We start from the raw sequence: 25611 nt of genomic DNA, 5'->3' as shown, positions 1-25611 counted from the left end.
TCTCTAATCTTCTACATATAACTCAGACCATGCTAAAGGTACCCAGACTAAATAAAAGGGTTTCCAGCCCCTCAACCACAAATTGGGCATTTGTCATCAGCCTGACACCCGATGGGTTTAATCTAATTCAATTCCCTTAAATGCATCCAAAAGCATTTTTATGATCTCTTTCCTCTTTGCCAGTGTTTCAAGGACTTGTTTTCTGTTCATGGCAAAACCCAATTACTGTTCCAAGTTCAAATCTTTTAAGAAAATTAATCCATCCCCACACAGCAAACATCAGTTTAATTATCCCACCTACAGGACACTGAACTATGTCCATGCTCTGCCAGGACAGCAGTGAGCACACCCAATGCCTGCTCAGGCCATTTCCACCTTTGTAAAGTGAAAAGTTTGGAGAACATCCCAAAGCCCCACACTGATCAATTCTTTTTCAATGACACCTTATGGAAAACAAGAAAGTTGCAGTCCCCAGACACCCATGACCTTCTCTCAGGCCACCTCAAAGCTCAGCTAATAAGCAAGCAGACTTTGTCTAACACTTCCACTGGCTCCAGTTCAGAAATAAAGTTGTTTTCTTTCCCCTCCCTGTTAACATCCCCAGTCTAGAATGACATCCATCATGTAACTTTATACTTTTTAAAGTGATGAAGTGACAACAAAAAGTATTTTGGTAGAGACTGACAAACTTATCAGCAACAAATAAAAATGATGTGAATTTATATATATATTTAAATTTATTTATTGCAGCTGTCACTTGGTGAGACATCCTGCCCATGATTTAAGCTGTACATACTTGTGGAAGATCTCTGCTGATAAGCACATACTTTTTATTTACTTAGTGAACTTGATCTTGCTTGTTGACTTTTATATTCCTGATTTCTCCAGATATATGGCAGAAAAATTCAGTAACAATTGTGAAGTAGCATTAGGCAATTAGTAGCAACCATCATGCCCATGCCCACAAGGCACTGGGGTTTTTTTTCACTAAAAGATTGGAAGAGGAATCTATTTTCCTAAAATAAAGAGCTGTCTGCACTGCAGTGCCAAAGTGTTAATGCCAATCTGACCACAAACCCATTTCCTCCTGGTCAGAAGGGACTGATCACAACCATCAGCATTTACAAAATTAAGATATCCTTAGAAATATTGGCTGTGTAGTTTTTAAATCCTGACTGAATGAAAACTCTGAATATACAAAACTGGCTTTCCCCACTACTTTTCATCCATCTATGCCTCTAAACCAAGGGATGGGCCAACTCAAGTCATGGAAGGAACAGTTGGATCTATAGGCATTTGAGGACTTTGCTATAGATCTATATATCTAAATATTTTTTTTTAAATCCACCTGGCAGCCTTTAATTTTTCAGTATCTGTTTATGTAATATAAAAATCAGGAAAATCTCCACTGAAAGAAGGCAGATCACACAACAGCCAAAGGAGTGACACATTCACTGCTTCCAGCTCCCATCAGAGAGCCAGGGCAGGTTGCTTTCCCTCTGTGCTGCAGCAGGGATAAGAACACTGTCCTGCTGGATAAAACGTTTTGAATTACAAAGATAAAAAGTACATTGTAGCAGCCAGTTAATGTTACAGGAACAAATGAAGTGGAAAGATGAGATAACTTGGTATGAATGGGGAAGAAAATCAAGTACTGTGCTGATGTTCTCCTCACCTAGATGCTCTCAACAAGTCTGTGCCTTTGCCTTCTCTCATCTTTCTGCCATTGCCCTGCTTTGGACAACTCTTACCACCAACACTTTCACTTTATTACCTTGCAATTTAAAACACTGTAACTTCTACCCTTTGACTCTACAGTTCCCTTCTTTCTAGCTTCAGAAAAGAAGCTGCCACTACATTCTGGGTTCCCTGGTGTTGAAGTGATGTCTTCCCTCCACACATATCTTGGATTGCTGTAGGTTTTTTCCCCATTAAATTCATGCTCCCTCTAATACCTTTCAAAAGCTTCAGTACAATATCCTACACTGAGAGATCATGTTGGTACAATGCATCTTATAGTTTTTTATCCACTTCATTCTTTGAGCAATTTTTCACATTGTCTTGTAATCCTTCAAGTTTCTTGCCAAGCTGAACATGAACAGCATTAAAGCCAGGTGAGTTACACCTGTAAACACACACAATAAAACTCTGATTCATTTATATTCCAGAGTATCCAAGGAGGATTCTCTACAAGGCTACCAATACAAACAGACCAACTATTTTGTAAACTATTAGAAACACAAACCATTCCATTTTAAATGGGTGGTTAATTCTGATGCTTGAAGAGCATCCTAACTCCCTAACTCTTAGAGTTCATAGAGTGGTTCATTAAATATTTACTAGCTATAAAACATCAAGTATATCTGAAGAGGACCCACAGAAAGGCTGGAAAGAGACTTTTCATAAGAGTGTTCAGTGATAGTACAAGGGGAAACAGATTTAAACTGAAAGAGAACAGGTTTAGACTGGGTCTGAGGGAAAAGTTCTTCAGTGCAAGGGTGGTGGGACTCTGGCACAAGTTGCCCAGTGAAGTTGTGGATGTTCACTCTCTGGAAGTGTTCAAGGCAAGGCTGGATGGGGCTGTGAGCAAACTCATCTAGATGGGAGGTGTCTGCCCATGGCAGGGAGGGTGGAGAAGACGATCTCCAAGGCCCCTTCCAAGCTTAGCTGCCCTATGATTCTGTGATTCAATTCATACTTGAAAAACCAAGGATGCTTTTTGAAAAAGACAAGATGGAGCAGGAAAAAACCAAAAAACCTCCAGAAATGTCAGGTTTCCTTAGTTGAGGACAGCATGAACAAATGGTGCAGGCACAGCAAATCTGAAAAAGGAGTGGGCTGCTGGAGAAAAAGGCTGGCTCAGCAAATTCTATGTACCTCTAGGTTAGCCACTTCCCAGCATGTCTAGTAGCTTTGCATTTTAAACTTTTAACAAAGAGTCCAAAAAGGGGGATTAGAGCTGCACCCTGAAGGACTTTCAGATTCCTGATAATGCACAATTCCTGACATATTAAACAACTCAAAACTCCATCTGTATCAATCAGAAGTTCAGTATTGATTACAGCACACACTGACAGCACCACATTAAACCAGAAGTTATGGGCTTGATGTAGGAATTACTGAGAGTAACTCTATAGCTATGTTATTCAGGAGGCAAGCCTAGATTATGATAATAGACATTTTGGCCTTAGAATTTATGAAGCTATGAATATAAATAAGAATTTGATTTACAGACCATGATTTTGTCTCGAGTTTGTCATACACGGATAGCAAGAGTGGAAACTCAATCCCTTCATGGAGAAAGAACTCCAGAGAGGTCAAGCTGCTACATAAAAACTCTTTATCTCAATATTTTAACAAATTATGCTGACTGCTTAGCTCAGGAAAACAGTCTGTGAATGTAAAGCTAGGAGCTTGATGTGCTCTTACAAGTACTGGATACTATTTGACCAAAGTATGCTATAATACTCCATCACAAAGGCAGAGAGAAAACTAATCAGTCTCTAAGCTCTAATCATCATTAAGAATGGCTTTAAGTCTCTTACAGCTTTGTTGGATTCCTCCTCAGCCAAGCTTTTCATGACAACTTCCAAACTTGGGTCTTCTTTGCTGCATGCAGGTTCAGTGCCACCATGGTCCTGGTAGAAAGGATTGAGAACAGTTTTTAAACAGAGCTGTGATCCCCCATAATAGCTAAGGAAACAAATTAGACAATTTTATCTTGTCTTTGTTTTTTTTCCTAAACAAGCAGCATCATGAAAAAGTAAAAAGTCCACAATTTCAGCATCCTCAAGTCAGGAAACAAATAAGTGATACAAGCTTGGAAAGACAGACCTTGATCTCCACTTGGCTGGCCTCAAGTCCCATGAGGTAGTTCAGTACCAACACTCTGGTGCAGATTTGGGTCAACTTTCAAGCCAGACTAATCCCTAGCAACTCCAGAGGCCTTCTCCACATTTCTGTTGGGAGAGTCTCAAGCATGCTCAGCACCTTAAGGGAAGCCCAGTTTCCTTCATACAAGCTGAGCAGGTACCAGAAGCAGCAGGACTGAATGCTCCACCCTGGAGGAATGGGTAAAACCAAAGCTCTTTTGGTCAGAGCTCAGCAGGATTAAGCCAGCAGTGGAGCACAAGCCTCACCCTGAAGTGCAAATGTAGCCTCAGGATCCAGGTAATTCTCCACATTACAGTGAGAATACTGCATATGATGTTCAAGGACAGCTACTGGAGAGCCAGCAAATGAAGGTAAGACATAGTATTTTTACTAAGACATGCTCCAGAACTTTCTCTTGCATGAAGTTTTCCTCTTTCTATAGAGGATTCCCAATAAAAATGGCCCTTGAAACATAAACCAGCTCCTTACCAAGAAGGAAAGGTTGTCTGATCAGGACTTGCTGGTATTCTCTCTAGGTAATAGCTAGCACAGGAGCACAGGCTTGCAAGAAAACCAAGTATGTCTGCAACACCAAATGAACTTGGACTCTGTAAACTGTAGTGTGCTTTGCAATCCACCAGCTGCACCTGGGACATGCTGCTTTTCTGGAGAAGGAAAAGCCAAAACACTGTCCAAAAATGACTGGGAGCCAAAGAAAAACTAACCAGCTCTTGCACTGTACAGCACTCCACCTGTATGGAAGGGGAAATATAACCTGGGAAGCAGTAGTGAGTGTGCAAAGTGGGAATTCACCCAGTGTTACCTGGCATGGGATCACAGTAATGCTTACTGAAATACCAGTTCAGTGCATGTATGTGAATTTATCAATTCAAGGCAAGACCAAATCCCAATTGAATTATAAAACATCTTTATGCTTTATTAGCTCAACTAGAAATAGGATTAAAAAGCAACTGCAAGGCTAACCATGTACTTTATCTAGATAATTTAGTTACACCATATCAAGATGTCAAAATGGTCACAATGTGGTGACACTGCAGGGATTCATGGGGCACAAGAGAGCAATCAGTCTACAGTGGGGCTGAGATAGCAACTACAGTGAAAGGAAAACATTGGTAAGAAGACCACACAAAGGAAGTTTTTGTATTGGAAGACTGTATGCTACAACACTGTGTACTAAAGCTCACAGCTTAAGCACCCCTGGTCTGCTCCTTCTGGAAGAAAATGAGCAGGGGCACAGGACAGAGTGATGGACTAAGGCTCTCAGTGAGGCTGGGATCATCTCAGAGAGCTCTTGTAATGAAAATCATGTACACAGTGACCTCTTTTATGTAGTTAGTTGAGGGCCACTCCTACTTCATTTAGAGAGCTGCTGATGGGAGGGTATTCTGGGGGAGACAGAACCTTGAAAGTGGGAGCTTTCCCCTGAAAAATGCTCATTTCTGATCTGTGGATGGATATGTATGTTTCAGGCTTGTCCTCACCACGTCTACTCTCACTAGCTGATAAAAGGAGCATGATAGAAGCTGGCAAGAGTTTCATTTGGAGACTTTTCAGTAACACTGAGATCAATAAAAAGGAGACAGGGGAAAACATGCTCATTAGGTGAAGTTCCTACCCAACGCATTTTATAATTTGGGCTTTAATTAGATGAGGTGTTGAAATTTATAGTGAACTGCTAATTTTGATTAATCTAATTCAGCAACCCTTAATTAAAAACAACAACTCACAAACCTCACCTCAATAGAAGAGGGGGAGCTGGAAGGTAACGCGGAAGGAGTAACAGCCATCTGATTGACCGCATCTTCACTTCTGGAAAACAAACAACCCATTACACACCAAACCACAATGGCCAAACTTCTCTTTTTGAGTCACTTTTGCCTGCTAAGAAAATCCTCTTATCAGCATAAAATGTAACTGTTTCTTGCCAGGAGCTGGAGCTTACACAAGCATTTCATCTGTGCTCTGATGCTCTTGGCTAGCAAACAGGTAACATCCCCTCTTGGGACTTCAGGACAAGTGACAGTGACATCACAGCCTTTGGAAATCTTATTTTGTGTGGATTACCAGAGGATGCAGTTGGAGTTTACCATCCCCACACATCAACAGATGTGCTAATGCTTCATTAGCCTTTCCTAATAGCGTCTACATTTGTAATTGCTTATAGTTGAACATCCAACATTACTGAAATACAATACCTGTTTCAGTACAATTCATTGCTTTTCCTTTTTTGTTTGTATTTGCTGGGGTCTTTTCTAAAAGGTTCAATGGGAAAACTTGAAAGATATTTTTATAAAATGCAGAGGGTGGAAAACAATTGAAGAGTGATTCCCTCTACATATTAAGTGCATTATTTTTCAGAGATCCTTATTATGTATGGCATCCTTTCCCCTATTCTCTTTAAAATGCATTCCTAAGTTGACATCTGATTACTTTGTAACTTTCAAAAGCCTTTCTTAACAATTTTATTAAAGAGCATTCTTCCTTGGTAGTGTTTTTTTCCTCAAAAGCCATTTAAAATGATCTGTGGAATGAGCTCTGTGTGGTTTTGGCCCTCTGTGAAGCTGAATCAAGTAAAAGAAGATTTCAGTTACATTGTTTTCAGGCAAATCTGAGAAGTATGAAAAAAAGATTCCAAATTTTGCTTCAAAAACTATGGAGATGCACCTCTAGTTTTGGAGTAAGCAACTCTCACAGACCACAGAAGCCAGGATCATGGTATAAACCCCCTTTTGCTAAAGATTCAGTACTACCACACCACACAGACTCTGAAATGAGAGAAGAGGAATCAGGAACACTATGACTTTGTAGATACAGAACCTAAGATGACACAAGCAGATTTTTTCCTCTTTAATTTCTGCAATAAAATATTAGCATGGTATGTGTTTTAAAATATTCTATAGAAATGCCTGGAGGAAAAAAAAGCTTTACTTCTATCCTTTCAGATTTAAATACATGAAGCTAGCATGTTCTGATCACTGAAATCCAACCAGTAGCTCTCAGCAGTATGGGAAATTCAGTCACAGGCATTTGAAATGATAAATCCTGTAGGCAAAGGTTGGTGAATTCATTTACTTATCTTCAGCCAAGCAGCCACACTTTTCAAAGGAACTGGGGTTCCATCCTGCTCAGTTTTGCACTCACTCCCATCCTCTCCTCCTCCTGGCCCTGCTCAGAGCCTTGCCAGAGTCAGACACCAGAGTCAGACACCACACTCAGAGGCCAGCACCAGGGTGGCCCATGAGGCAGAAACATCTGCACAGGGCCAAGGAGACAAAACCCAAAAGAACACCAGATCAGGCCCAGGGATTTCATCAGCTCTTCACAATTCCCAAGTGCATTTTACCCCGTAAGGCATATTAGGCAATGCCATTTTTCCTCCTCTTATCTTCACCAGACATCAACCTAATTATGTTGCTTTTCTAACCTGTAAGTCTGCAGATGCAAGGTGTCTGACTCCCAGCAATTTTTATTTGATTCTAGAGATCTTTCTGACAATAGTTTACACGAAATGCAACATGAAAACTAACACCACTTCTGATAGCTTGCAATGCAGTTAGAAGCAACCCTGAAAATAACAGTGTATGTATAAACTTTTGTAAGAAATATAATTCTAAAAATTCCTAAACAGAAGCTTCCTGATAAAGCAGGATGTAATTAATTATATAAATGAGTCTCTACTTCATACATACACACAAAATGTGGTTATTGGTTTTTTTTCTTTTCCAATCACTGGCCAAACATTTTTATGCAGTTTTAAATGGATGGCCATTTTAATTCCAAGCCATAAAAAAACCACTTGTAATAATTCCCTGGAAAAAAAAATGCAAAACACAAAAAAACCCCAAGGTTAAAAAGTGTCACAACTTGTAATCTCCCCTGCTAGCACTCCTACATATTTAAATACTTTAATGCTGCTTCAAACGAGAATGCTTCAAAGCAGAATCAAAGTGGGAACATATTTTAAAGTGACAGATCTAATAATAAATTGTTCTTTCTGCTCTCCACTTCCATAAGTGCCCTCAACTGAAACAGGAATTTATTTACAACTAAAAGGAGAAATCATTTTCTTTTGATGCCAGAGCAGACAGCTTAGAAGTCTGAACATCATATTCAAGTGCCAGTGACTGCAAACGATCACTCAAATGTATCACTGCTACAAAAGCACCTCTGAGAAAGCTGTTCTCAGTTACCAAGTGCCCACCACTGCTGGAGGTTAAGATGTCCAAAACCTTCACCCTCAAGTCACCAGTTCCTACTCACAGGGTCAAACCCAGGTCCCATGCAAGTCACAGAGCAGGGAGGCTCAGATGTTCACCCTCTGTTATCTCCAGAAATGAGGAACATCCACTGCTCTCCTTCCAGCTTCATCCTGCTTTGTACACTACACTGGGACACCAGTCCACCTCCTTGCTGAGCCCAGAGAGCTGTTTATATTTCACCAGTTACACATAAAGCCAAAAGAGAAGAAATTCATCCCTCCTCCCACAAATTATCTTATTGCTTCCAGCCTCTCAGGATGAATTTCTGAGCGAAAATGGGAATTAGATCCACAGGGAGGTTACAGTGCCAAGTGCTAATACCAACCTCACCAACTACAGCTCAGCACTGAAGAAACAAGAAGCTTTCCTCATGGCAAATGGTCACAGGATGCAAGATCAAAGCACTAAGTGGCAAAGATTCTTTAAACTTCAGAAAAGCTCATACCCTTTCAGATTTATTTGATTTGATTGCCATACTTCATTTTACTTCCTTTCTAGTCAAAACAGGACCTGTGGATGTTCCCTCTCCTTTCTTGCTGGTCAAAGAGCAGAACTTATGATGTTCTGCTCCATCTAGCAACTGCACCTCTGATGAAGGGGGAGATGTGCAGCTTAAATAAGGACAAGTAGAGTTATTCTTAGCTAATAATTAACTACTGTAAACACTTGGCACAAAAGAAGCCTAAAGAGAGCACTATGCAAATATAAATCTAAAGGGATTACTCATTCCATGCTGGAAAGGGAAGTCAAAGTTGTGTGCTGATGGGCTTCAGCTAGGCTGCCCTGCAACCCTGTGCTGCACTTATCAGAAAGCTGTCTCTGGCACTTGGGAGGAATGTCACAAACAGCTGGAATGGTCTGGGAAGCATTTAGAAAGTTATCTTTCTAGAGGTGATAACCAGAAGTCACAGCCTCAGCCAAATTCAGGGTTTGGTTTTTTTTTTTTCATTTGGTCATCAACCTCAGACTGGTAATTCCTGAATTCAGGTTCCCTGCCTTCCTTTGAGGACATTTTCAGTTTCTCATTTTAGTTACTCTTAGGTCACTGGGGTTTATGATGGTACAAAGTCACTGTCATGTAATGCTAAGAAAAGCCTTGCTGAGCATGCTGAAGGAGCAGAGGCTTTTGTCTAAGAGAGACTGTCAAAGCTTCTTTTATGATCAGTGCAAAATCAAGACAAATCCCAAACCAGGTCCACTCGGAAGGGCACTTCATCCCAGCAACTAAGTGACCTAATTTCAGACTGGATGAACTGAATTGCTCTTCGGAGGTTCCTGAAAACTGTTCACCACTCACAGAAGCCCAGATGACCTCTAAATGCCTGAACTAAGGGAGATGAACCTCTTGCCAAGCTATCTGCAACCACACAGTTTATCAGCCCTACAAGATCATTTGACAACAAGCTTAGTGAGAGACTGTGGATTCTTTCTGGAAATACAAAGTACATCAAGAATCAGGAGAAAACCCCAATAGCTTCTAAGCAGTTCCATGGCAACTTGGATGGAACAGATCTGCAGACAGAGAAAGAAAAATGTTTGCCCAGTAACCCTTAGGACTCCCACTGGTTGTGATACCAGGGCATAAAGTCCTGAAAAATTGTATTGTCCACATCCTGCTTGTTAAAAAAAAGAGAAAACTCAGGTCAGGTTCTTGTATTTTCTCATCTTTGTTTTCCCTCTAGAAGTTCCTTTGGAAAAGTGGAGCTGCAGGGAAGTTGCACACTGGAAAGGCTTTTTCCTTAGCTGGGTCAAGGCAAGACCTTTGTATTGTGCATCTTCTTGAAAGACCTCTCCTGCTAACAGCAAGAACAGTCTTGCTCTCCATTTCCCCTCCATCCACCCCGAGCTATGTGAGAGCCAAACGCACAGAGTTATTTTAAATTAATAACTCCTGTTCATATAAAGTGCAGGTTAGGTCATCAAAGATTTGAAAGGGCCCAAATAACTTCACTTCCTCAACCGTGTGCTTGTTCCCACATGAGCAGGACAGCAAGGAGGAAACAGCTCTGCAGAAAACAGGAAAAGTTCAAACTTGCACGCACCGTGTCTGGCAAGAGCTTATTTTTAAAGCTTTCCCACATGAAAGAATCTAAACAGTCAAAGCAAGTAAAAAGAGAATTTGTACTATGAAAATACAACCAGTTAGGCAAGTTAGAACAAACTTAGAGCAAAAATAAGTGATAAGGTGTGACAGTATTTGAGACTCTGGCATATAACATATATTTCTTGTAGAGGCTTTAAAAGAGGAGTAAAAATTCAGTGACAAAGCAACTGAGAGCATCAGATAGCACTGAGACCTGGCTGACCCAGCCACTGGCCTTGCTTTGCAAGGAGGCAGAAGGATCTCTCTCCTTTGCATGGGACCATGAAAACCCAACAGAGAAGTTTTTACAGCTACACCTAGAAATGGATGGAAGGAGAGGTTGGGTGATAGAGGTTTGTGGGCTTTGCTGAGACGCTACAAACCCATCAACAGAAAGCAATGATAAGAGGATGAATGAGCGTGGCACGGGGGATGACTCTGGACAGCAAACAGATGGTATTTAAATAAGCAAAATCCTACAGTATGTTACCCTTAAAGCATTGTTTCACCACAGCACAAGACAATTTTCTTCTAAGGAATAAAGGTATAACAAAGAGTGAATTGCAAAATCAACTACATTGAGATGATGGTTTGAAATCAGTGGCATTCACTCTGATTTGGGCATTCAAACTGTATTTGATCTGCTTATTATACCAACACTGAAGCACCAGAACGGATTAAAGGCAGTTAATAGAGCATGGAGAAAACATTGAATTTGCTGAATCATAAAATCCTTACTGTTAAAGAGCATTCTGATGTAAACTGGATTTCCTACAACAGATGTAAAATCTAATTATATTGTTTTATTATGCATCTTAAAAGGGTGGACTTGTAACGCATGAACAAAACCCACAATGGACACAAAACCCATTCTATTTTGGAAACTAGGACACAGAAACTCTGACAAGAAGTGAGTCCCTTTCTTGTATTACTACCTAGCTCATTCCTCTTGTTGGGAGACCAAGATCAAGAATTTCAGAAGGCAACTAAGCCTTTAATTACCCCATGGCCACTGACTTCCCCTACAGCTTCCGTATCAAAACTCCTTCACATGCCTTGGAAAGTTACAGCCATATTATTATTTATTTCTAATATTCAAAATAAAAAAGACAACCTGTGTTTGCTGCAGTAACTTGGAAGTTAAGGCAGCAGCTGTAAGGCTTTGAGGTCCGATAAAAAGTGGGCAGACACTAATCAAAGGAAGCACTCAGACCAGGTCACCTCACCTCAGGAAAATCTTGCAGTGTCTGGGCAAGTGTTTTTTGTTCCTTGAACTGGGTGAGCAGCTTCAATGCCTTTAACTTTGTTATAGTAGAAAGCTACAAAGCACAAGATGCACTGGATCTAAGTAAAAAAAAAAAGGAAAGTGACACCATAACTGCAAATCTTCTAGCTGCTATTACAAGCTTGTGTAATTAATGAGACCACTGGGAAACGGTGCTGTGTTAAGGCCTGGGTTTTGGAATCTGGCCAAAATCAACTGTTTTAAATAATCCTCGTCAACTTAATTGAGGAAAAGATGCTTATAAACCAGAGCAAGAAGCCTTCAAATATAAAGGGACATCTATTTTTCTCACAGCACTTGCTGCACTATGTCTCATCAGCAAAAAATTGCAGGAAAGGGCAGGAATGCAATTGCAACACTACCTGGGTATAAAAAAAGAGTGAATAGACTTTTTATAGCACAGAAGGTAAACTGGGATTTTAGTGACAAGTCAGAAAGGGTGAGGATACCTCCTTTCTCATTTCTTTCTTGAAAAAGATAAAGGTGGGTGCAAGAAAATCCAAATTATTAAATGATAGTTATTACAGTTCTCAGAGAAAGGCTTTTCTGTGCCCCAGGAATTTCTGGGCTTCCTTCATAACTGATTAAAGAGTTTATGGAAACATCCCCCTGCCCTGCACATGAACCAAAACACCAGAAATAGGAAAACCTTGATGCTGCTTCCTGCTTCAAAGTGAAAAGCAACATTCTGTATCAAAGAAGGCACTTTTTAGTAACAGCCCAAGAGTTCCACCAGTTTTGCTTTTATGTCCTAGGTCAACTCAGTCCAGGAACAATTTAGGCTGCAAAATGACACGTTTCTGGAAAACTGCAAACTCCTCAGGCCTTTCACTAGTGAAATGAGAATATTAGTATCTTCAGGCACATGAAACCAAACCCATTTCTCTCCTAACTCCTGCAGAACACACTGGTTTGTTATAGTGTGCTCTGACCTCTTCTTATTGTGTGTTCCAGGACTTGTTTTGGCTACATTTCACAGAATCACAGAGGCTGGAAGGACCTCTGAGACCATCAGGTCCAGCCTGTGACCTAACCCCACCACATCAGCACTCAGTGCCACATCAGCCTTTCCTTAAACAACTCCAGGGATGGTAACTCCACCACTTTCCTGGGCAGTCCACTCCAATGCCTGATCATCCTCTCCAAGAGGAATTGCTTTCTGATATCCAAGCTAAACCTTTCCTGGTGCAGCATCAGGCCATGTCCTCTCCTCCTGTCACTCGTTGCCTGGAAGAGCCTGACCCCCCCTTGACTACAACCTCCCTTCAGGGAATGTAGATAAGATGCCCCCTGAGTGTCCTCCAGGCTGAGCAACCCCAGCTCCCTCAGACTCTCCTCATAAGATTTCCCCCTAGTCCCTTCACAGCCTCCTTGCTCTCCTCTGGACCTGTTCCAGCACCTCAACATCCTTCTTGAAGTGAGGGGCCCAGACCTGGACACAGTACCTGAGGTGAGGCCTCACATTTTGCTATGAACCTTCTACTTTTAAATGAAATTGCACAGGTAACAGAGCTCAGGAGGAGGAAAGCAGCATTTCTGCTGCAACTGGTTCCTCCTCGTTTCCAAAGCATAACAAACGTGAGAGTATCCTGCTCTTTCTGCATCATTAGAGCCCAGAAGAACAGATCTGGAATCAGCCAAGCAGCAAAGCTACCAGGAGAGCTGAGTCTGCTACACTCAGCGCTTTCTTCTCAGCTGGAAAAGCACACACAGGGCTGAGATGGATGGAGATCCAAGATGCTGCTTGCTGCTCTTATTTACTACAGCTGGCACCACACTGCATTAAGCAGTGGCATTTCAGTATCTCCATTTTAGATTGTAATTTTGAAACAAGTTGAAGAAGCCAGCACAGTCTTTTGGTTCATGTTTTCCATCAATCATATTCACTGGTTTTGTGGGCTGAAGTGTAAGAACTGGAAGTACCAAGACAGAATGGGTTCCTGGAATATTTTTTGCATGAGAAAAAAATATTATTCTATACATTGTTCTATATTCTATTCTTATATTCTAGTATTACCCTCAAAATTCATATTTAAGAGAAACAGATGGATTTAGCTTTGCTAATACAATTCTGAAACATCCCTCTTACTATGAGAAGGTAACCATATATGAGAAAAAAAACCCAAACAAAAGGGCAGCATTAGTTTTCTCTCTGCACTAATGCCAGTGCTCCTGTTACTAATGACTTTCTCTCTGTGGGAGAATTTCTTTTCATTGCTGCTCGAGAGGCTGCTCAGGTCAAGCAAACAGAGCCATCAGTTGTCAGTGTGCTCTAATGCAAGGCTGAGAGCAGTGACAGGATGTGTGCCCTTGGGAAGTGTGAAGATGTAAGTTTACAACCTCAGCAGCAGCATTTAAAAATGAAAACCTGTTTTTTTTTAAATTTTTCTTTCTTTTTTAAAGCTCTGGAGACAAGATTTATCCAATTGCATTTCCAATATCTCCTAATTATGATCATTAAAAAAACTTTTTGCCTTGAAATGGCACAGACAACCTGACAACCTGAGACAATACACAGAAACCTGAAAAGGGGCATTGTGGCTAAGAACTTCCAAGGTCTTTTATGTCTTCAGTAGGCTACAAAACCTGCACCAAGGATCTGCAACCAGTATCCAGTTTTGGTTTCCTAAATTGTGGTTCTGCCTCTGGAGCATCCAACCAGCCACATGCTGGGTTTTTTTTCTTTTTCTTTCTTTTTTAAAGCTCTGGAGACAAGATTTATCCAATGGTATTTCCAATATCTCCTAATTATGATCATTAAGACAACTTTTTGCCTTGAAATCCACTTCTACACAGACAACCTGAAAAGGGGCATTGTGGCTAAGAACTTGCAAAGTCTTTTATGTCTTCAGCAGGCTACAAAATGTGCACCAAGGATTTGCAACCCGTGGGCAACCTGAGCTAAAACACCCCCTTTGTTACCCCACAGCACTAAACCCAGCCCTGGGTTTTGGTTTCCTAAATTGTGGTTCTGGCTCTGGAGCATCCAACCAGCCACATGCAATTAAGTAATGGTGAGTGAGTTGTTGTACATGACGTTTCATTTTCAATAGCTGAGGAAAGTAACACAGGAGCTGCAGGCAAGATCATTAATCTCCTCCAGATCCTCTGTGCTGCCAAGTGTAGCAACTCATTCCTCACTGTGCTAATGCTCCTCTTCCATCATTTGTGTGTATGCTGTACCAGACAGAGCCAGGCAAGGAAATACACACATTTATATGCATTCACCCACAGATTATTACATTGTTCACAGGTAAACTGTGTATGAATGAAGAATATAAACAAACATCAAATGTGATGTATATGTTGGTGGGAAGAGATCACATGGGGATAAGTGCCCAATGAAAGTCACAGCTGGAAGAGATGCATTTATGAAATTCCAAAGTACTATGGAATTTATGAGTTCTGGGAAAGAGGAAGCTTCTTTCCAGACCTTCCAGCCTGGCTCATAATCCTGAGCTACAGTGACTGCATGGAGATATCCTTAAATCTCATACAAAGAGGAAAAAAATTCATGCTAGGAGTAAAAGAAAAAATGACCACATGGAATTTCTGTGCAGCTGAAAGGTTGTTTTAGCATATTCCCTCCTACAAAAGCCATCCCAGTGCTCATTGTCAAAGTCAGGCTCCACACCTGTATAAATAAGCCCTAGATCACCATTTAAATCCTCTTTTGATGCCCATACAAAGCTTTGCTTCACATCCAGCCAGCCCATGGTTCATGTACTCCATCCACACTTGCTTGCTCCCCACAACAGCTCCCTCTCCAACCCCAAGCCTCTGCACCATTTTCATTCCCTTCTGTCAGTCTGGGTGAAACAAGCTGACCACCCCCTTTTTGTGCTGGCAGAACTCACCTAAAGCACTTCTAAGTTCTAGGGGAAGAAGTTCTTACCAGGGTGCTCCCAAACCCAAGAGGGACAGCTCAAGTCCTTTGCAGACACACTTATAATAGGCATTCAATTACATTATATCTTACTTGCTTTACATTATTGAGGAGAACTCTTAAAGAGTTCTCCTCATCAAGGAGAAAGATCATCAAGGAAAAGGTTTATTTCACTCACTTCAAAGAAAACTGAGGAGTTCAGCATTTTCAAAACAGGCTAAACAGGAAAATATGTAATGTAACAGGCTAAAGTCCAAACAAATGTTTTGATGAGAACTGTTCTTACCGTATGAAAACCAGCTTGACTTTTGATGGGGCAGTCTTAATGATTGCAGAAGCATTCTGATGACTTCTTCCATACAATATCTGATTGTTTATCTGTGAAAAGAAAGTGAAAATTTTTGTGTAAGTGAAGTGTGCACTGTTTTACTTCACATCACCAGGACTTCTGAATTTGCTGTGGGATAAAGAGGTAAGACTCAAAGAAAATGCAGTGCCCTGAGTTTCTTGGGCTTCAGTTTCCCTCTGTTAATGCCTCCCACCTCAGAAGGACCCTAAGAGGATGCTTTCAGCATCAGGGGTTGCACAAACAACAGTCATGAAGGTCATATGCAGAACATAAGGTAGATATGAATACCACAAGAAATTTAAAGAAAGTAGAAGCTGAGCTGATGGGAAAAAAAAAAGAATGTGTTAAGGAGATTTACAAGAGGCTTCAGCAGTCTCTTAGTTGTACCCTGATGGTTTCAGATTTGACACAAAGCTGAAGCAAACACTCAGTGAGGTGCTGAAAGGAAGCATCCTCCCCTGACAGCAGGGAGTGGGGCTGCCAGAGCTCCTCGTCCTTCAACTTTGACAATTCAGGCTAGAATAGGCATCAAGGTAACAACATTCTGTGGCAGAATAATTACTTAGCTGCACCTGAACACCTGTGAACACAATCATGGAAACTCATGCAAAAGCTACATTTAACATTTGATATTTTGTCGAAGAAAAAAGAAAACAGAACTTTGAAGATGAAAAAAAAAAAAGAAATTAAGAGTGTCTAAAGTTGTGATGTTAGTCCAGGTTGAGGGTTCTGATAGTCCTGTGTCTTGCCACCAGAAGCTTCCAAATGTAGAGAATAGTCTGTTATGTAAGTTTGTCAAAAGTCTCTCTCCAAGCATCTTGATTACATTAATACACCTCTCTGGCACATGCACCCTTCCAAAGTGAGCAGCCAGCTTTGTTTGAATACTGTGGTTTTTTTCTTTCCACTCTTCACTTACAACATAATATTTACATTCACATTTGATACATCATGCTGTTTAAAACACTAATGATAATGGAGTCCAGAGGCAATTCACTTGTGATTATAGAAGGAGTTTTCCTTACCAAAAAATGTTTGTATTGGATTTTGATTTTGTGTTCTTAGAAGATTTTTTTTCATGCAAACAAGAAGTACCTGGCCAAGTCTGAAGAGCCTTGTATTGATCAGCCTATTTGATCATACTGGCAACTTCCCAACACCCCTGCCTTATTTTCCATGGGTCAAAACAACATGGGAGTTCATCAGCTAAATAAGGACAAAGCAAAGACAAGAAGAAAACCCCTTACACTTGATTATTAATGCAGACTGATGTCTGCAAACCATTTCCCCACCAAACTGCTTATACAAATAGAGAACCAAGAAAGCTCCACGAGACTCTGAGCTGGCATAAAACAATCAGGACTGTTTACACAAAAATAAATCTAAAAATCTGATGGCACAAATGAATGCTCAGTTGCATTCTGGCTTCAAGCAGGATTTGAAACTTTCACTGAGACTGTTGACTCAATTTCTCCAAGTTAAAAAATAAATTATTCATTTGGAATACCATATGCTTTACAAACTGTTTGGATTTAGTTAAATTATCATCAATTTTTCTAAACAACAGATTTCTTCAGTTAAAATTTATAGTCTTTACTCTGGGTAAATCAATCCTATTCAGAAGATGTATCAAACAGCTCAGAATTCAATTAGTTGTGAGCTGGGTCTGTAAGTTATAATTATTTAATGACATAAAAATGAAAGGATAATCAAAGTAATTTATCTCCACAAGGTTTTTGACTCTCCCACATAGTTATTACAGCCAGTATTAATTTTTTTGGTTTTTTTTTTAAAAAAAGAGGTCACTTGCTTTTGCAAAATAAATTATTGTTCTATGAGCTTTGGATACCACAGTGATGAAACAAAGAACAGAAGCCTACTTAAATGAAACAAAAAAGAGCATAGCTAGGATTTCATAAGGAAAACCATTTTAAAGCTTTCAGATTAAATAAAGTCACACATCAGATTAACCAAATAGTACCCTGGGAGTCAAAACCCTATAAATCTCTGCTTCAGTTTTTTCATTAGAGATTAGAAAAGAAAAACAGAGCTTTGACTGTGCAAAAAGAAATAAAATTACCTATATCATCCTCAACTCTTCTTTAAAACTCTCTTTACATAACTTTTTGGAAAGACAGGAGGGAACAGAGAAAGCTAAAGATATTCTGCAGGTATGAGGTCAGACCAGCACACTTTGATTTTTACTATAACCCTACACTGCTTTATTGAGGATTGTATCAAATATCCCAAATGTACTGTTGCCTCCACCTACATGAGTTTTGTTTTACAGCTTCACAAACTAAAGCAGCAGAAAGTACAAACTCACTGAAATCTGAACTCTTAAATTAAGAGAAAAAAATGTAAAGGATTGTTTGCTTCTCAAAGTTTAATTTGCAGAAGAGAAACATTAGATATGGATATAAAAAAGTACTGTTTTTACTATGTGTCAGTAATGGAAACCCATCAAATTAATATCATCTGATTTTTATGAAAATCAAGTTACATCTTACCCCAAAGCTAGGAAAAGTACTAGCACAGCTTTCTATAATATTTTTTTCTTAATAACAATGCATTTAGTTCCTTTTAACCACAGGAACTGTAGCATTTCAAGGTACAACCAGATTATTTCTGTTTTTTTCAAAAAGTTTCAAAACCTTTTAGATCAGTCAAGCTCTATAGGCTGAAGCCCCATAAAACAGACCAACCCCCTAAGCAATAAATAATAAAGCAAGAGGAAAACACCAGGAAGAGAAAATAATTAATTAGATTGCAAATTCTTCCTTCCTCCCCAGATTTCTTGAGCAGCACACATTCAAACATGAGCATCATCTAAAGTGATCAACAGACCATAAACTCCACAAAGACAGAAAATCTCCTGCCCTGCATTGTAGTTTGACCTTCCATTAAAAATCACCACCCAACACCAACCTTAATGACTAACCTGTACACAAAGCACATGAAAAAACTATCTGTATCCTTTGGAAAAAACAGAAGGATGTGACCTGTAAATGAATCTGAAAACAAAACCAGAGGCTATGACTATTACATTGAAATTGGGATTTTAAAATAAATAAATAAATATGTCACCACTGTAGTTAATAATTTGATTCTTGAAAAGCCCAATCTGTTTTCATACAATAACCCCACTACCTTTCTGTGTTTCAGTTGCTGTCCCTCTTGAGGGACAGTGCCACTTGCTTGCTCCAAAATAACTGTCTGGATACAGGATAAAACCAACAATCCCACAACAAATCCCCAAACTGAGAATAAAACACCAGCCCTCCACATCCTCAAACAGAGATGGAATCATGAGGCTGGTTGGGGAGTTCATTTATTTGGGGAAAATATTGATTTGTTCTATTATCAGATATGCTCTATTACATTATTACAGCCTAATTTATATGTAGGTATGACTTGAATTAAAATAGCAACAAAACCATATTTAGTACAAAAGTGCTGTGAAATTGATAAAAATTACACACAAAAAAAAAAGAAAAAATAGAAATTGCCTCTTGTGCAACAGTCCAGAATGAGCCAGAGGGAAACTTGTACACCAGTTCTTGATGTGTTTTCACTCTTTCAAGAATTGCTGTGGCCTCCTAGAGCAAACCACCAAACAAGCAGCTTCCCTCCATCTCCTGCCCCTCTTTTCAGCCAGATAAGCAGAGCCAGGGGGATGGCAGCAAATCCCAACATCAGTCATTTAGTGTAACAGGGCTCCAAATAGCTTGGTTTATTACTGGGACACAGGTGATTCTCTTACAGAGAGATGATAATAATAAAATAGTGGATTATTCAGTGTGAATAAAACCTACCAAAAGGGCAGCCCCACGCAGAGCTCCTGAGCAGCAGGGTTTAACAGCACAGGTACAGCCCCACGGGAAGGTGCTGTGGCCCATGCTGGGCACAATCAGCCCTGGGACTAAGCCCAGACTAATAAGATACGAAGCAGTGCAGACACCTGCACTAAACCAGCAAGGGCACGAGGCAGGAGCACCACAGATGGTTTCTGTGCTTGGGGAAAAAAAAAAAAAAAAGAACAGAAAAGCATAACTTGTGTCATGTCAAAACTCCAGTCTTTTGCGCCAGCAACCAAATTCTGACCCAAGAAATTTTCCTCCACAAAGTCAGATGAAAGGACTTTCTCCCTCCAAAAGCTGTTTTCTCCAGCAATATAGCCATCCAAAATAATTATTAAAAAATAATGGTTAGATAATTACTTTTTTTAATGACCTGCATTTCACTCAATGTCAAGGCCGGATTGACTTTGAAAACAAGCCAGGATCATGCCCTCAAAAGACAACTGTTGTTTGCAGAAGCTGAAAGTGAGATGATACTTCATTAATTCAGTGACAGATTTCATGAATAAGGAGCCAAGCCAGTGCAGAAATGCTAAGATGTGTAGCCCTTCTCTTGCCCATATGTTCTAGTATTGAAATCTGGTTTCCAATCAAAGATGCAGATGCAAATATATTTAAAACATGGGGTTACAGGAGGGTTGGGGGTGGTTTGTCTATTTGCTGATGAACAGATGAGAATACTGAGGAAAATGGCCTCAAATGCTTACCAATGAAGGGGCTGCAAAGTTGAATCAGAGAATAATTTGGGTTGGAAGGGACTTCTAAAGATCATCCAGTCCAAGCCCCCTGACACTTCCAACTAGATCAGGGTGCTCAGGGCCTCCTCAAGCCTCACCCTGAATATTTCCAGGGACGAGGCCTCAACCACCTCCCTGGTCAACTGGTTCCATTTTTTCCATAGCCCTCATGGTAAAGCATTTTTTCACTACCATCCAGTCTAAATCTGCTCTTCTCTAATTTAAAACCATTGCCCCTCATTCCATCACTCCAGGCCCTCTCCCCAGCTTTCCTGTAGCCCCCTCCACGTACCTTGGTGATTTGCATCCTAGCTGGGAATGAGGATTCCTAATGCTCACTGATATAATAATTATTGAATCTAATGGTTATTGGGAACAAACACACCCTGTCAATGCTCTTCACTTAACACTGAAATGCTTTTAAAAGACAAAAAAACCCCAGAGCTGTGAATAACTGAGCACTGGGGTGAACAGGAGATGTCTGTAGATGACTAATGCCCAACCCATGCCTTTGCAATCCAGGATGTTTTGACACTGGATCCACACTCTCTGGGGACCAGAATGAGATCACCACATCCTTTCATGTTAAGTAACCACACTTTGGCCCACTAGTGACACACCTTAAATTTGATTGCAAAGGTAAACAAGGAAAGCAGTTATTAAAGTCTCTTTGAACTTCAGTTTATCTGAAGTTTGGCACTTTTGAGTTACTGAACATTGCTTTCCTTCCACTGAAGAAAAAAATGGGTTTTATTTCCAACTTGAAAGAGACAGCAGTTAGGGCAACAAAACCACTTTGGAAAACTCTTACTGCTACCAATACTTAATATTGGATCAAACTCTGGGAGGAATGACTTGGGATGTGTAAGGAAACTTCACAGAATCCTTCCTTGTGAAAAAGTATTGATACAAAAGGCTCTAGCTCACCTCTACCACAAACTACCTGGTCTGTGATCTCCAGAGAGGAAGACAACACAATGAGTCCTTTCAACTGGCATACACACAAAATCTGACATTTTTTCATTTTTTTTTTTCCCTCCACCATTGGAATTTGGTGCCAGTGACAGAGAGAACATAAATTTGGAGGAGAGGGCAATTTCCTTACCTTACTCCACTATGGTATAGACCTTCATACCATTTATCTCACTTCAAAACAAAAGAATAAACTTCAGATGGTGCCATTATTATTATTATTATAGCAAAACCAAGTCTTTCTTGTACTATGTGTATTGAAAACCCATAATTACACAACTGTTAGGCAATTACAAATGCTTAGACAATGCTGAGTACTCTCAAGGTGTCTGCAGGCAGGCAGATTGCTCCTTCTCAAGTCAAGAAATACAAGAACACAGGTGGTTCCCTGATGGCACAGGGAGGTGCTGAAAGATCACAAAATCACCACCCACAGAGAGCAGCAGGTCAGCATATACCTGCTCTTCAGTGAGAGCTTCTCTCTAAGGGAAAAGTTCCCCAGGGATGGCTGATTTTTTTAAACCACTGAAGTAATCATGATGTGGGGAACCACCACAGGTTACCACAGCAAAATGACATTATTGCTATGGCCAAGGATCAGATGGTGTCTATGAAATCAACATTTTCAATCAGAAGTTGAAGCAAAGAGATAGAAGAAAAAATGAAGACAAAATACTGCACTTGCTAATGAGCTGTGGCCTTCTGATGAACTTGTGCCAGACACAACTAAGGAAAATAAGTATTTTAAATTATATCAGATCAAAACAGATTACAGATTACAGCATGAAATTTTATTTTCAGGATGGGGAATAGTCCTGTCATCTGTAAAAACACATATGGTAACTCTGAGGGGGGGGCTGTTGTTTTTTTTTTTTTTTTAATATAAGGTGTGAATTTCCCTGTGAAACCACATATGCACTACAAGGAGAGATTTACTATCCCCTTCCAGCCTTCAACAGTCCCTCCCCAAGCAGAGCTTGTGAACATGCTGAGAGCACAGACTTCCCAGACAAGACATTAGTTTTCACAGGCCAATGGTTTTTGTTTCCCTGAAAACACATTTACCTGCCAAAGGCCAAGCTCTCTGTTGGCATAAATCAGCCCAGCTCCTCGCCTCAGCCACCTCATTCCATTTTCAGGCTTTATTTAAGGTTCAAATGAGAGCTTCACATATGCCTCTCCCTCTCTCCATATGAACCTTGCTTAATAGCTGAAGGAATCACTTACCTCTAGAAGTTCATCACCAATGTGCATCCTTCCATCTCGTCCTGCAGGTCCATCTGGATTGATGCCAACGACAAAGATGCTCATCCGAGAGCGGTCCTTGTTGCCAGCCAGACTCAGTCCCAGCCCATTTTTATCTTTTTCCAGTTCAATAATGTGCAACTCTCCTGGTAGATCTGCATATCTCTGCCTGATTTTCTCTGGGAAGATAAAAATATAAAATGAGTCGTGTAACATAAAATAGCTTTCATGCAGAACACAGAGCAAGAAGCTATAAATTCATGGCTTCTCAGCAGTAACTCTTTGGTAAGAGATGTTTTTCTAGTACAAACTCTGAAACACCACTTGCTGTGCCTGTATCACTCAAAATGCAGCCTCAGCTGCAAACAGCATTCACACTAAAACTGCACTATATTTATTATTTGTACAACAGGTGGGTTCTACATTGACATTTTTTTAAAAGGAGGGAAAGAAGAGAATTCCAGAGGCACCTCAATCTCACCCTACAACAACTATCCATTCCAGGAAACTCTCCTAAAGCTAGAGCTGGTTAACTAACCACTGTGGGAACTGAAATGCTTATGTTGCAAACATACTGCTAACTCACATATCCAGGTAGAATCCTTTACTTTTGCTTTCTGGTGACTCAGGAATCTGCTTTCCATGCTCTGCTTAACATTATGTGCTACTGTGCAGAGGATTACTCTGAGCAGATGTCAGAGGTGATGTGTATGACTGATTACATTTTTAAATGCAGCCTCACTTGATATTAAGGGAGAGATTCATCTTTAATCCACATTTCAACCATTTCTGACAAAACTGTCTGGAGCATACTGCATGTCAGGGGATGCTGACAGTTTCATCTGGATGTCTCTTTTCAGCACTGGCATGCAAACATCTGTAGCTATTGCTTGCAAGGGTCAATCCCAGCCAGGGTTATTTTATTTTTTCCTGTCTGATTGCCCTTTGCAGATTTTAAAGCCAGCTTCATAGCACCACGTGCATCCAGTGCTGCAGTTGGGCCATACATGAAAAAAAAGCAAGTCAAAGTATTTTGCTGTGGCTGGATGTCACCTTCAAGGCAGAGCCCAAGGTGAAAGAAACTGCTGCATTATGCATTAAGAAGAGAAATAAGAGATATTATATGTTCAACTATATCTCTGTGTCAGCAGCAGCAGCAGCGAGATCAATATTAGCTATTACCATTCTACCAAGGAAGCATATTTTATTGGTATGACTTAACCACTACAGTGAATGTTCCCATGACAAGGAAGAGGGAAAGAGCTGGGGAAGATGAGAGAGAAGCAACTTAAAGGGAATAAAAACTGCTGAGAAGACAGACAGTGAAGCAGAGGTGTTCCTTCCACAGCCCCTGTGCAGGCTGCCAGGTGATTTAATCAAACCTGGGACCACCCCAGAGTTTCTCCTCTCCAAGGTTCTTCTTCAGCAATTCCACCAGCTGCAGAGACCATTGGGACAGCAATCTCCTGTCTCCAACCCAGATAAACCCAAGAGCATTGCCTATATTCTGAGCAGCATGGACAAGAACCATCTCTCCTGTCACTGAATTTACAGGCTGGCATTTCTCTGCCTTGCTCAAAATGGAGCCTGAACCTAAAATCCTGTGGGCACATATCAAGGGTAAGATGTTATCCACTGAAAGCTGTAAAGCCCAACAGAGGTCTGCACAAAATCAGAGTAGAATAAAAAATCAGAAACCTCACTTGTTACTATCAATTACATGCCAAAAATTCATATAACTGCATTAAACAGTAATCCATGTAGCTGCACAGTCCTCTGATGTATTTCTTAACTAACAGGGCCAAAATGTAATTTGAGGTGTGATTTGCTACTTGAATTTGGAGAGAGTGGTTTTTTTCCTGTTTAGTATGCAGGATACCTCCTGCCAAAAAAACAGCAAGTGGGGAAAGGTCTCAAGAACAGGGCTTCTGAAAGCACAGCAGAGACAAGCACAGCCAGAGCCACCCGTGGTTTATTCACACTGCAAAGCTCTAACACCCTTTTCCCATTGGGACAAGTCCAGAACTCAAGGGCACAGACATTTTAAGCCCACCCCAATTAGACAAACAACTCATTACAGAGCAGCAAGTAGCTGCAGGGTATCCCAGCTGTGAGAATATTAATAGCAAGCAGGTCATGATAGAATCACAGAAACATAGGATGGCTTAGGTTGGAAGGGACCTTGGAGATCATCTTCTCCAACCTCTCATCCAGCCCAGGTTGCTCAAGCCCTCATCCAACCTGGCCTTGAACACCTCCAGGGAGGGGACCATCCACAAATTCCCTGGGCAACCTGTTCCAGAGTCTCAACACCCTCATACTACAGAACTTCTTCCTAAGGTCCAGTCTAAACCTGTTCTCTTTCAGTTTAAATCCATTTCCCCTTGTCCTGTCTCTGGACACTGATGAGAAGTCCCTCTCCTGCCTTCCTGTAGGTTCCCTTCAGGAATTAGAAGGCAGCTCTAAGGTCCCCCTGGAGTCTTCTCTTCTTCAGGCTGAACAATCCCAGCTCCCTCAAACTCTCCTCATAGCAGGGATGCTCCAGCCCCTGGATAATCTTTGTTTGGCTCCTCTGGACTCATTCCAACAGATCTATGTCCTTCTTATGGTGGCCACACCAAAAGTGGATGCAGTATTCAAGGTGGGGTCTCACAGCAGGAGGAAAGGGATTTCCCAGTGACTGCACTTTTCTGGGTGCTCTGGAGGGATGGTGCTGACCAACCATTGCTCTGCCATGGTTCCTTCCACTGCTTGTTTTACACGGACAAAATGTCACCATTCCAGCTGCCAGGAGCCAAGCACAAGTCTTTTATTAGGCCTTTTAAAGCATTTTATTAGCAGCCTGTAATCAGTTACATAGAGAAGAGTGAAGGAGAACACTCACTCAAATGTATTGGGGCAAAAAAAAAGAGATCCAAACCCCCACCCTTACAACAGAAGAAAAACCTCTGTGGGGACTAAGCCCTTCAATTGGGCCCCTCAGTTTAGGAAGGATATCGAGGTCCTGGAGCAGGTCCAAAGGAGGGCAACTAAGCTGGTGA

The 25611-nt window shown here is 40.7% G+C and overlaps 1 protein-coding gene across 16 annotated transcripts in view; it reads right to left on the bottom strand.

The window, feature by feature from the left end:
* The window catches only part of PATJ (PATJ crumbs cell polarity complex component), a 147002-nt gene that overhangs the window by 35982 nt on the left and 85409 nt on the right, over positions 1 to 25611 (bottom strand). For all 16 annotated transcript variants that reach the window (XM_030455275.1, XM_030455278.1, XM_030455279.1 and 13 more), the window contains 4 exons: positions 22553 to 22749; positions 15694 to 15785; positions 5631 to 5703; positions 3546 to 3638 (listed from right to left, as the gene is read on the bottom strand). In XM_030455275.1, coding sequence (XP_030311135.1) covers positions 3546 to 3638; positions 5631 to 5703; positions 15694 to 15785; positions 22553 to 22749 — 455 coding nt within the window. The remainder of the gene's footprint in view (positions 1 to 3545; positions 3639 to 5630; positions 5704 to 15693; positions 15786 to 22552; positions 22750 to 25611) is intronic.

This window comes from Calypte anna, chromosome 8, assembly GCF_003957555.1.
Source record: "Calypte anna isolate BGI_N300 chromosome 8, bCalAnn1_v1.p, whole genome shotgun sequence".
NCBI lineage: Eukaryota > Metazoa > Chordata > Aves > Apodiformes > Trochilidae > Calypte > Calypte anna.
Note: the sequence above shows the minus strand (reverse complement) of the source record. Positions and strands in the feature narration are given on the sequence as shown.